Raw genomic sequence first — 13,173 nt, 5'->3', positions numbered from 1 at the left:
GGTGAAATCTCGTCTCTACTAAAATACAAAAATTAGCTGGGCGTGGTGGCGCGACCCTGTAGTCCCAGCTACTTGGGAGGCTGAGGCAGGAGAATTGCTTGAACCCAGGAGGCAGAGGTTGCAGTGAGCCGAGATTGTGCCACTACACTCCAGCCTGGCGCCTGGCAACAGAGTGAGACTCCATCTAAAAAAAAAAAGGATTTTGTTTAGGTTAATAGTAACAATGGTACTTTCACTTAATTTCAGCAACAACTGAAGCCATATTGTCAATTCAAAAACAATTTTTGTTGTTCTTCCAGGAAATAACTCTGTAGTGAGAGGAAGTTTGCAGTAAATGCCTTTGGAGCATGAGGCTGAGGCTGTGTCCCTGAAGCTAGCATGTGTATGTACGTGTGTGTGTGTGTGTGTGTGTGTTTTCACTCTGGTCAGAAAAAACGTGCCAGGTGTTTGTGACAAGCTGTGATGAGGACTGCAGATTACTTGGAATCCATTGTGTTCTTTTCCTTGTTGGAAAAGAAAGCTTCTAAAAACAAGCCCTTATTTAAAGGAAACCCCAGTTAATTCAACAAGGCTTTGAAAGGCTTTATACAAACTGCTTGACAAAGGCCATTTGGCCCCGAGGAGTCCTATGAGGTCAGAAACTGAGATCAACCCTCACACAGGGTTCAGGCAGTTAGAAACTCAGACCGTACTTAGTAAAGCACAAGAAACTTTTACCTGCCTGGTCAGAATGAAATTTACACAGCAATGCAGAGTCTTATGCTAGAACACCAAAAAACCTCAATTACAATGGCTAACAGTTGCTGCACGTTTACAGGTGCTGGGAAAGGTGTTGGCTACACCCCATGGACTCTCAGCTTTTTGAGATGGGTGTCATTATAATTGTCCCCATTTTGCAGATGAGGGAACTGATGCATCCTCAGGTTAGTTAGGTGGTGGCATTCAGCTTTGACCCCAGACAGTCCAATCCACAGCCAGAGAGCTTAACTATGCCCAAGGCCTTCTACCTAGACAGTAAGAAGGCTAACAATCTTTGCCGGTACCCTCAGGGAGGCTGCTATCATCTGCATGTCACCCCTCAAACTCTTAAAAATGATTTAAGAAAACCAACCCTTTTGTACCCAGCGACCAGGAGAGATGGGCAGGCATGAATTTTAAGGATGTCTTGCCTTTAAATTCCACCAGGTCCTTGCTTCACCCCAGGTCACTCCAAAATCCTAGAAGAATAGCACACCCAATAGCACACCACACAAGTGACTCATTGTCCTTCTGCCTCAAACAACAGCAGCCTACTTAGCATACAAAACACATTCTATAAGGGAAAGCTGCCACAGGCCACAGCCATGCATTCTTTGCAGGAGCCACACGTGGGGGTTGCTTTCTTGTTGTTCAATCTTTATTTATTTATTATTACTATTACTTTAGAGACAGAGTCTCGCTCTATTGCCCAGGCTGGAGTGCAGTGGCACGATCATAGCTCACTGCAGCCTCGAACTCCTGGGCTCAAGCAACCCTCCCATCTCAGCTTCCTGAGTAGCTGGGACTACAGGTGTGTGCTGCCACCCCTGGTTTCAGTCTTACTTTGAGGATAAGAGGTAGTGACAACACAAGTCCATTAGCGCTCATGATGCATAATTTATTTTGTGGTGACACAGGGATGACGAGGAAGGGCTTGAAGGCCGCGTCCCAACTCCTCTTTCCCCTAGCCCTTTCTCCCTGAAGGCACATTGGTGCTTTGCCAGCTCCACCCTTGCCCCCACCCTAAGGGAGGGACACTTGTTCCTACCCGGGAGTCGGAGTGTGCTATTGCACCAGCACTCCAGCGTGGACTTCCTGCTCCGGGGGGAGAGACCTCTCCTGCTGGCTTAAGTGGTGCCTGCCCCCAGAGGATTTCTCTATGGGAACTGCTCCAACACCCCTGGGGGCTCAGGTGGGCACCAGCTTTCCTCCTTTCCCCTTTCTTTTTATTTTATTTTTTATTTTTTTTAAATTTTAAATTTAATTTTTTTTTCTTTTTTCTTTTTTCGAGACGGGGTTTCACCATGTTGGTCAGGCTGGTCTTGAACTCCCGACCTCAGGTGATCCTCCTGCCTTGGCCTCCAAAGTGCTTGGATTACAGGCGTGAGCCACCACACCTGGCCCTCCTTTCCCCTTTCTAACAGGGCACCCATGAGAAAATAAGAATGTGGCAGAGATGACTGTTAGTATTGCTGGGGCCCGGGGAAGCAGGGCTGGGAGGGGCAGTGTGGTGGGGCAGCTCTGTCCAGTGGGTCTGCGGCCTCTTGCCAGCTGCATGGACATGACATCCTCAGGAGAGGGTGTAGTAGTCCCTGGCAGGCCTGCTGAGCTCTGTTCTTGCAAGACCTAGCTACTCCAGAGATAATAACCAAGGGGTTCATAGACTGCCATTGTTTCGCTGTGCATGTGTGATGTCTAATTATCTTCCTAGGTCAGATGTGATGAGGTGGAGTTTGTGGCTTAGGAAGAAACTGTCCCATGAACGCTGATGTTGGATCTGATACGGCAACTCCATGAGGTAATTGTACTGGAGTTTCAGGGTGGTGTGGTTGGTGATGCATGAGGCTTGGTGAGCTCTACCCCTAGGGGCTTCATGGAATACATGGCCCTGGATAGGCTGGTCTCCCCTGAAGTGAGGAAACCCTAGAAGTTGTGATTGCAAAACATTCCCTAGTGTGAGGTCTCCTGGGAAGCTACACTGAGGATCAATCCTTTGAGCTTACCTCAGGGAACTGTGACTTTTCAGGGATAACTGGCTCAGAGCGCTCATTTTCACCAAGCACTGCAGGGATGCTTCGAACACCAGGGTGTGTCTAGGAGGTCAGGAAGGGCAGACTAGGAATAGGGAAAGGCGGTCTTCTGGGAAGGCGGAGTTTGAATGAAGGAGGAAGAATATGGTGTCCCTAAGGACAGTCCTAAGTCCCAAGGAGGTGCTGATTCCTCTCTGAGAGGCTAGAAGAGGCCAGAAGCCTGGGAAATGGGCACCCTTCCTCCAGAGGCCTCCAAACACAAGGAAGGTGTCCTCTAACGATTCAAAACGGGCGTCTGCCTACAACAGAACAGAGGTCCCTACACACAGAGTGGAAAGTGTTAATGTCAATTCTTTTTTTTTTTTTTTTTGAGACAAGGTCTTATTTCCAGTCTGGAGTGCATTGGTTCAATCACAGCTCACTGTAGCCTCAACCTCCCGGGCTCAAGCAATCCTCCTACCTCAGTCACCTTAATAGCTAGGGCTACTGGTGCACACCACCATGCCTGGCTAATTTTTTTTTTTTTTTGAGACGGAGTCTAGCTCTGTCACCAGGTTGGAGTGCAGTGGCACGATCTCAGCTCACTGCAATCTCTGCCTCCCAGGTACAAGTGATTCTCCTGCCTCAGCCTCCCGAGTAGTTGGGATTATAGGCATTCACTGCCACGCCCAGCTAATTTTTGTATTTTTAGTAGAGACGGGTTTTCACCATGTTGGCCAGGATGTTCTCAATCTCCTCACCTCGTGATCCACCTGCCTTGGCCTCCCAGAATGCTGGGATTACAGGAATGGGCCACCACACCCAGCCAATTTTTAATTTTTGTAGATACGAGGTTTTGTCATGTTGTCCAGCTCCTGAGCCCAAGCGATCCACTCGCCTCGGCCTCCCAAAGTGCTGGGATTACAGGCATGCCTCATCGCACCCAGCCCATAACACCAGTTCTTAATCAGGAGTGAGCAAGTGAGTTGCCTGGAATTCTAACCATTCATTCATCCAACAAGGTTTTTATGGCGCATCAGGCCTTTGAGCATATCTGTGACTGGGTGCACACATGTGTTTTCCTGCATTCATCGGCTTCTCAAAAGGGCTCTGCAGCTACCCCAAGGCTAAGGCCCTCAGGTTAGAAGTCCTATCTGCTGCAGGGAGGGCTTGTGTCTGATGGAGAAGGGAGGAAATGTGCATAGGAGTTAGGGCACCTTGGTTTTTTTGCTTGCTCAGCACCCATTCCCTGATCTTCTGGTGGCAGCACCCTGAGTTTTCTTAGGAAATATAATCACATTTTTTAAAGGAGGTGATTGCGATCTGTCAGTCCAAAGATTATGAGGAGTCCAACACCTGGATGGTGAGTTTTACTCATAGGAGCAGAGGAACGTAGTTTCTGTGCAACTGAAAAGGTGCTGGACCGAGAGTCAGAAGCCTGAGTTTGGATCCTAGCTGTGATCATAGAGTTTTTTGAATGTTATCTTTAGACCTCTGATTTAGAAGGTTGAACTAATCGTGTGCTTTGGATAAGAGCGAAACCACCACTGGTCTGTAGACGGCACCTTGGGACCACTCCATGGTTCATATCCTAGGACTTGTCTCTATCAACAACTGCATCCAGCAAGGTGACTCACACCTGTAATCTCAGCACTCTGGGAGGCTGAGGTGAGAGGATTGCTTGAGGCCAGGAGTTTGAGATCATCCTGGGCAACAAAGCGAGACCCTGTCTCCAAAATAATATAATAATAATAATAATAATAATCATAATTAGCTGGGTGTGGTGGCACATGCCTGTAGTTACAGCTACCTAAGAGGATTGCTTGAGCCCAGGAGACAGTTGCTGCAGTAAGCTATGACTGCGCCACTACACTCTAGCCTGGGACAAAGTGAGACCCTGTCTCTAAAAAACAAAACAAAACAAAACAAAAATCCTGTAGGCCAGGCACAGTGGCTCATGCCTGTAATCCCAGCACTTTGGGAGGCTGAGGCGGGTGAATCACGAGGTCAGGATATCGAGACCATCCCGGCCAACATGGTGAAACCCTGTCTCTACTAAAAATACAAAAATTATCTGGGCGTGGTGGCTCATGCCTGTCATCCCAGCTACTTGGGAGGCTGAGACAGGAGAATCGCTTGAACCTGGGAGGCAGAGGTTGCAGTGAGCTGAGATCACGCCACTGCACTCCAGCCTGGGTGACACCGTCTCAACAACAACAACAACAAAAACAAAAAACAAAAAACAAAACCAAAAAAACCAAAAAAACCCCCGCATCCCTTGTATAAGTTCAGTTTCTGTCTGCTACCATCTGCCTGCCACCTCCTGTTTATCTATTTTTTTCTACTCGCTCTCTCTAGTACACCAGCAATCCATCCTAAAATCCATTGATCCTACCACCTTTTTGGGTTCCCCACACCCCTCTGTCCCCACTTGCCCCTTTACCCTCCCCAGATACTGTGGTCCATCGTTACAACCACTCCCTTGCCCGCCCTGCTCTTGCTTTATCATATTTGCCCAGCAAATCCCCAATCCTGGTGAAACCCCTCTCTCCATCGTTTCCCCACCTGCGCTTGGAGGGACTAGAAAAGGAAAACTCTCAGACACCCTCACTGACCGTGCCCATCTACATTAAAGGGGGTCTGAGGCTGTCTGGCAAGCCCATTACACGGTTTGGGTCCGTTCTCTTTGCCTTGCTCTGGGGTGGTGAATTCATACCTTGTCTTTTCTTCTTTGGTCTCAGCACCCCCTTCCTGCTCTTCACTCAGCTGAGGACACTGCTTCTTATTTCTCTGGATAAATGGAAGCCATCAGGGGAAAGCTTCCTAAGGCTCCCATCACAGACCTAGTGACAGCTAGGCCTACTCCCAGTTACTTGGGAGGCTGAGACAGGAGAACTGCTTGAACCTCAGAGGCAGAGGTTGCAGTGAGCTGAGATTACGCCACTGCACTCCGGCCTGGGCTACAGGGCAAGACTCTGTCTCAAAAAAACCAAACCAAGCCAAAACCAAACAAAACAAAAAACCATACTCTCGTCAAGGTCACCGGTGATCTCCACTTTGCCAATGTCAAAAGTCCGTTTTCACTCCTTATCTTCACAAACTTACCTGCAGCATTTGACTAACCAAGCTAGCTAAGCCGTTGCCCTTGAAACGCTTTCTTCCCCGGCCAGGACCCTCCTGTACTTGCTTCCTCCCACGTGGGCCCTCCCTGGTCTCCTTTCTTGCTTTTCCTCCCCACCCTGATCTCTGCTCCTGGCACATCTAGGGCTCTTCTCTCTCTACACTTATCCTTGGGGATCTCATCCAGATGCCTGGTTTTGAAAATCATCACATTTTGTTGGTTCCTAAGGGTGTGTTTCTAGTCTCCACCGCCGGTTGCATCCAAGCCACTTGATGCTATGCTCTACTTAGGATGCTACAGGATAGCTCACAGGCATCCAATGCGTCCAAAACCGAGGTCCTAGTTTCCCTTCCAAAGCTGCCCTCTCAGACTCCTCCCACTTCATTAAATGACAGTTCCAGTCTTTAAGTTGCTCAGGCTACAACTTTGGAGTTGGCCGGGCGCAGTGGCTCACGCCCGTAATCCCACCACTTTGGGAGGCCGAGGCAGGCGGATCACGAGGTCAAGATACCGAGACCATCCTGGCCAACATAGCGAAACCTCGTTTCTACCAAAAATACAAATATTAGCTGGGTGTGATGGTGCGCGCCTGTAGTCCCAGCTACTCGGGAAGCTGAGGCAGGAGAATCACTTGAACCCGGCAGGCAGAGGTTGCGGTAAACCGAGATCGCTCTGCTGCACTCCAGCCTGGAGAAAGAGTAAGACTCCATCTCAAAGAAAAAAAAAAAAAAGAATGAAAAACAAACTTTGGAGTTGCTCTTGAATCCTTTCGTTTTCTAAAGGCCCACATTTCATCAGCCAATTGTGTCAACTTTACCTTCAAAATCTATCTGGAGTCTGAGCACTCGTCCCCACCTCCACTGGACTTCCCTGCTGCCACATGTCCTTTTCCTTAGGCGATTGCAGCAGCCTCCTAACCTGCCCTCTGCTTCTACCCTGGCCTCCCCTGGTCCGTACTTCGTGCAGAAGACCGGCCGGTTCCTTTACAATGCAAAGAGCAGTCCTCTGCTCAAACCTCCATCAGCTTCCCGTCTCCCAGAGAGATCCGAGGAGGCCCCTCAGGAATAGCTCTGGACATGCCCCTGGTGTAGCCCCTCGGATCTGCCCCTCTCTTTCTGTACTCTGTTCGGCGGCCACCTTGCTGTGGCTGAACAAGCCAGCCGTGCTCCCGCATCTCAGCATTTGTGCTGGCGATTTCCTTTGCCTGGAATGCTCTGCTCGCAGATATTGGCACAATCACTGTCTCCCTCTTAGCCAATCTCAGCTCAAATGTGCCCTCTTCAGTGAGTCCCCTCTTCTGACTATCTAAAGTAGCAGTCGCCTCTTACGCTCATATGAGGCTATCATGAGGCTGTTTTCCTGCCAACACTCACTGTTATCTGAAATAATCTTATTTATTTCTTTGTGTATTGCTCATCCTATCCACCACACCAGAATGGAAGCTGTATGGCGGCACAAACTGTCCCAGCGGCTAGCACAGAGCCTACCTCATGGCGGTCAGGGTTGCCACAGAAGGTTGTAAAGGTTGTTCACTGCATTAGAGCTTCCGGCCGAGGAGCTGAGGGTGCTGATACCCAGTCTGCCCTCTGTTCCCACGACGTGGGGCCATCCAGCAGGTTGGCATCTGCTATTTTGCAATGTGTGACATATGGGCTGGCTGTGACTCTGGTGGCCATTCAAAAAATATTCACTGAATAAACTACTGAATGATGGATGTGCAGACCCTCTGCTTGTTTTCCTCTGCAGGGCTTCATGCCAGTTACCTTCTCACAGCCTCATCTTCCTTTTCTGTTAAAGGGACAGTTAACATCTGTCTCATAGCACGGTTACAAGGATTAAGTGAAATAGTTCATTAAAAAGCTGGCACAAATATGATTCCATTTATATGAAATATCCAGAACAGTCAAATCCATAGAGACCTAAAACAAATTAATGGTGGAAAGGGACATGGGGAATATACTGCTTAATTGGTCAGGAGTATCCCTTTGGGGTGACGAAAACGTTTTAGAACTAGAGTGATGGTTGCATGACATTATGAATGTACTAAACACTACTGAATCGTGTACCTGAAAATGGCTAACATGGGGAATTTTATGTACTGTGAATTCGGTTATGGAATATGAACACCTCAATTTAACAAAACCTGGCACAGTGTCTAGGACAAGGTAGGTTTTTAATATCAGTTGAATTTCATGATTTCCTTGCTTCAAAAATAAAGTAAAACCCTAAGCCCTCCTTGGTGCCTCATTGCCCCATCCAGGATAATCCTCCTTTTCCTCAAATTCATTTCAGAAGTGTGTATTGTTGCCATTTTAGATATGAGGATATGATGGAAATAAGACAGATGCAGAGCCCTCCCCCAGAGTTTACAGGCTGGCAGGGGAAACTAAAGAGAAAATCACACTCCCACGTGTTCAGGGATATAGGGGAGAAAGGCCACATCTGCAGGGGCACGGGGAGAGTGGCGACGGCAGAAGTCCCAGGAAAAGGGAGCAGAGCCTGCAGAGCCAGGGAGATGAGGGAGCATGGTGGGTTCTGGGAATAGAAAATAGTTTGGTGGCCAGGCGTGGTGGCTCATGCCTGTAATCCCAGCACTTTGGGAGGCTGAGGTGGGCAGATCACTTGAGGTCAAGAGTTTGAGACCGGCCCGGTCAACATGGCGAAAACTTGTCTCTACTAAAAATACGAAAATAGCTGGTCGTGTTGGTACGTGCCTGTAATCCCAGCTTGAACCCGGGAGGCAGAGGTTGCAGTGAGCTGAGATCGTGCCACTGCATTCCAGCCTGGGTGACAGAGCGACTCTGTCTCAAAAAAAAAAAAGAAAAAAAAAGGAATGAAAAAAAAAGAAAATAGTTTGGTGTAGCTGCCACAGAGGAGGCAGGAAAGGTGGGAAGGGATGGCCCTGAGCATTCAGATTTCATCCTAAGATCTTCAGGGCCAAGCATGAACTGGCCCCCACCTTCCAGCCACAGTCCTACCATGCCTTGTTTGCAACCCCTCTCTGGAACCCCCCCTTTATTTTTTTGAGACAGAGTCTTCCTCTGTTGCCCAGGCTGGAGTGTAGTGGCACAATCATGGTTCACTGCAGCCTAAAACTCCTGGGTTCAGGCAATCCTCCCACCTCAGCTTACCCAGTAACTAGGACTACAGGTGAGCATTACCATGCCCAGCTAATTTTTGTGTTTCTAGTAGAGATGGGGTCTCTCTATGTTGCCCAGGCTGGTCTCTGACTCATGGGCTCAAGCAATCGACCCGCTCCAACCTCCCAAAGTGCTGGGATTACAGGCATGAGCCACCATGCCTGGCCTCTGCAGCCCTTGCTCCCACTGTGCCCTTTTTGTCCTTGTGAATTCGGGGCCTCCAGGCCTTGGTGCGTGCTGTCTTTCCTTCCTTAGGTAGTTACGGGGAGGCTGCCCTGGGTTAGTATTGTGCCGGGAGCCCACAGGCTGCCCAAGCCTGCCCCTCTGACCCCGGGAGAGCAAAGAATCACAAGATAATGAGAAATGCTGCGATAGTGAGTGGTCTGGGCATGGAGAGTGGGGGCTTGCAGGGTAGAGGGCGGGTTCAGGGAAGGTAACTCCTGAACTGGAACTCGAAGAAGAAGGGGGACCAGGCCCAGAGACGAGGAGTAGGGCAAAAGGGAATCAGAGAGCACCCGGGGGAGGTTCAGAGCCTGGCTGGTGGGGTCACAGGATCCTGAGATCCAGGTGAAGGCTGAGCACCCATCCAGATCCACCCCTCACTCCCTACACACTTACACATTTGACAGGCAAGTCTGGAGTGTTCTTGGACTTTCTGGCTTTGCCTGGGACGAATGTGCCCTCCCCACCCGCCCTGGTTCCAGCCCGCCACCCTTACAGGCCCGCAAAGCTCCCTCCTCAACTCTGGACTTTGTACCAGCCACCGGAAGTTCACTTGTTTAACAGCCTGACCACCTGCCTGCTGAGGTGTCTGCCCCTCTAGGGCCCGCTGGACCCTTCTCTGGGTCCCAGCTGTACAAACCCTCAGTGTTAGGGGGTGAGAGTGAGGCGTACACCCATAAAGTTCTTGGCAAAAGTTTGGGGAGATGTAAAATGAGCCCTCCCCACTGGAGGCGCTGCCTGTAGCCCGCCCTCTACCCGACCTGCAGCTTCAGCCCCGCCCCTGCTGCTTCTGCAGGTGAGTCAAGTTTGGCCTTGGCCCGCCCACCTGTCCAGGTTCTGCCGGCCCCAGCCGGAAGCTTATTCCAAGGACTGTGCACAGTTCTTAAAGGTGGGAACTGAGAAGGCTTGAGGGGCCGAGGAGGGGGTATCCAGGCCCTGCGCAGATCTCCAGGGGCTCCTGGCAGCAGGAAAGAAGCTACACAACAGAGTGGGGGTAGGTGTCTGTGCATATCAGAGGGTGTGTTTACTGGTGGAGGAAAGTGTGACCTGGGGGGAGGGGCTGTGTGTGTGTGTGTGTGTGTGTGTGTGTGTATGGGGGATGGGCAGGTCAGTGTGGGCTGTGAGTTCAGAGGCCTGTTGTAGCGTGTATATGTGCCCTTGGAAGGTTAGTGTGTGCGCGTCTTCTTGGGAAGAATTCACAGGGACAGGACAGGGAGGAAAGGAATAGGAGTACAATCTTAGAAACATCAGATTGAATTCAGTTAATCCCAGTATAGCACGTTCTCACGTTTTTCGGACCTAGTGCTAGGATGAGGCCCACGGCAGGCTGAGGAATGAATGAGCAGCTGACCTCTCCTTCCCAGGACATCTCTCCTGCTCCCCTCGTTAATTTCACAAGCACTGCACTGAGCGGCTGAGTGCCCAGCTCCCTGCAGCACCAGCCGGGGTACAGATCCCTCAGCCAGCCCTTGCCCCCCAACCCCCAGGGAGCTGCCCACCTAGCAATAACTGGTTCTGACTGGTGGTTGACTGGGCAGGATGGTGACAGGTCACCCAGGATAGATTCAGGGACAACCTCACAGGCAGGTATGGTCTGATTTGGCCTTGACAAACTGGGGCCCCCAAAGCTGAGGAGGGCCTGGCCAGGGAGCAGGAGGGTGGGTGAGTGGGAGGGGGGCAAGTGTGTCTGTCTGAAGTGCTGGGGAGGGAACTGGGGAGAAGAGGAAGAGTTTGGCTTGAGGGCCGTGTGCTGGGTGGCAAGGCACCGTGGGGCACAGGGAGCTTTTGAAGGGATTTTAAGCAGGCTAGTGATGGGGTCAGATTTGGGTTGTAGGCCCATCACTCTGCGGAAGAGACCAGAGGTGGGGAGACCAGTTAGGAGATTATGGCTAGAGTACAAGAGGAAGATGGCTTGGACTCAGCTGTGGCAGTGGGGTGGAGAGGAGGGTATTGTCATTCCAGAATTGCTTAGAGGAAGAGCTGATGGGGCTTGATGCCAGGTTGGATGTGAGGAGGTAGGGGGGCATTTTGAAGGCACTTGTATCAAAGAATATGCTGGGGTACTCCCCTCAACTTCTAAGTATTTCCCTAGCCTGGCTACTCTGCCTCCAAGGACTGCAGATACTCTCCAGCCCTAGAGTTCCTCCTCCAGGTACTTCTCTAACTTTCATGCTCCTCCTCTAGGTACTCCCCAGATTCAGGTGCACCTCCTCCAGACGCTCCTTTGACCCAGGTTTTCCAAGCCTAGATGACCTTCCTCCAGCTACTCCCTTAATTCAGGTGTTCCTCCTCTAGGTGCCCCCAGCCCTGGGTGATAATTTCCTGATTCAGGTGATCCTCGTTTGGTTATTCCCTGGCTTAAGCCTCCCTCTGGGGGCAGAGTATGGGCCTCCTGTGAGTAGAGGTTAATGGACAGGGGTTTGCTTGAAGGGCTGAAGGTAGAGGTGGGCAGAAGTGGCTTTCAACTTGGAGAGGGCCAGGGCTGTTCTGGCTGTGTCCAGGGCCCTTGTCCTTGGTAGGGACTTGCATCATCCTCCCCATATGTGGTCTCTGCTTTGGCTGGGTAGCTCCAAGAAACTGCTGTTTTTGGGAGCCAGGACCCACCTCTGCCCCTGTCTCTCCTCCTCAGCTTACCAAGCAGTGCAACAGACTGGGCTCTGGGTTCGAACCTGGGGGCTCTGGTTGAGTCAGTTCACCTTTCTTAGCTTCAGAGCCCTCGTCTATAAAGTGGGGATAACGTATATACCCACCTTACTGGGTTATGTGAGCGTGATGCCTGGTGCCCAAATTGTAAGGATTGCTCAGTAAGTTCTACAATTTATTTATTTATTTAGCAGCTTCTAGAGCCGAACCCTGTGATGGTCCCTTACAAATAGCCAGTTTCTGTAGGCTCAGCTTGTTTCTCTTCTGTGGACAGCTGTTGTGGCCAGGTGTCCAGGCCTCGGAGTTTGTGCTACCATGGCTGTATGACCTGGAAAGTGCACCCTGTGACCGTCCCTGACACCCAGACCTATGTTATTTTCCAGGACTTGTGCCCTGGGGTTTCCTGGCTTCTGGGGGCCTCCTGAGACCCAGGGCTTTTTCTGGTGGAGGCTGAGACTCCCTGGTGTCATCAGGCCCCTCCATGAATGAGACAAACAAAAGTGAGTGACAGTGGGAGGATGATGGGGGTGGGGGGCTCCCCTTAGCTGCTGGAGTTGGGGGAAGGACCCTACCTGCACTCCTCTTGGTTTCAGGGAGCCCCCTCTGGGGCCCACCTATAATGCTGTCCCTTTCTCTGCAGCACGTGTGGGGCCCTCGGAGCTCCCCACAGCATCCGCTGTGGCCCCCGGCCCAGGCACTGGGGCTCCAGCATGGCCTGTGCTGGTAGGGGTTGTGCTGGGGGCTGTGGTCCTCTCTCTCCTCATTGCACTTGCTGCCAAATGCCACCTCTGCCGCCGATACCATGCCAGCTACCGGCACCGCCCACTGCCCGAGACAGGAAGGAGGGGCTGCCCACAGGTGGCCGAAGATGAGGATGACGATGGCTTCATCGAGGACAATTACATTCAGCCTGGGACTGGAGATCTGGGGACAGAAAGTAGTAGGCACCACTTCTCCCTCTGAGCTCTGGTGTTTGGACACTCCCTGCTCCCTCCATGCCCAACAGCTTAAGGACAGTGGTTATGACATCGGAGTCTTGAACCTCAGGGACAGAGGTGACTGGGGCTTAAAGGTTGGCCAGGGATGGAGCAATCCCCACTTCCCTGACACTAGCCACCAAAGTGGCAATGAACCCTCTCTTGCTCAGTGACTCTCAATGGCTCCCTGCTGTTCTCAGGACAAAGCCAAACAAAGGCTTGAGTGTGGACTTAAGGCCCTCTGTGATCAGGCCTGTGGGCCTCCTGGTTTCTTTTCTTGCCTTCTCCTACTTTACTCATAGAATAAATGTTATTCTCCCTCC

General features: G+C 51.0%; 1 protein-coding gene across 2 annotated transcripts; it reads left to right on the top strand.

The window, feature by feature from the left end:
* Positions 1-2,465: 2,465 nt before the first annotated feature.
* On the top strand, positions 2,466-13,173 carry CUNH1orf210 (chromosome unknown C1orf210 homolog). Of its 2 annotated transcripts, none has more exons than XM_012434471.2 (3): positions 2,466-2,536; positions 12,257-12,373; positions 12,514-13,173. In XM_012434471.2, exons 2-3 carry the CDS (start codon positions 12,355-12,357, stop codon positions 12,834-12,836), a joined length of 342 nt encoding a protein of 113 aa, XP_012289894.1. In that variant the 5' UTR covers positions 2,466-2,536; positions 12,257-12,354; the 3' UTR covers positions 12,837-13,173. The 2 variants fall into 2 exon arrangements, with proteins under 2 accessions (XP_012289894.1, XP_012289893.1); XM_012434470.3 differs by lacking the exon at positions 2,466-2,536 and adding an exon at positions 10,104-10,224.

Source organism: Aotus nancymaae, unplaced genomic scaffold, assembly GCF_030222135.1.
Source record: "Aotus nancymaae isolate 86718 unplaced genomic scaffold, 86718_ANA_hifiasm-v0.15.2.pri h1tg000007l, whole genome shotgun sequence".
Classification (NCBI taxonomy): domain Eukaryota; kingdom Metazoa; phylum Chordata; class Mammalia; order Primates; family Aotidae; genus Aotus; species Aotus nancymaae.
Note: the sequence above shows the minus strand (reverse complement) of the source record. Positions and strands in the feature narration are given on the sequence as shown.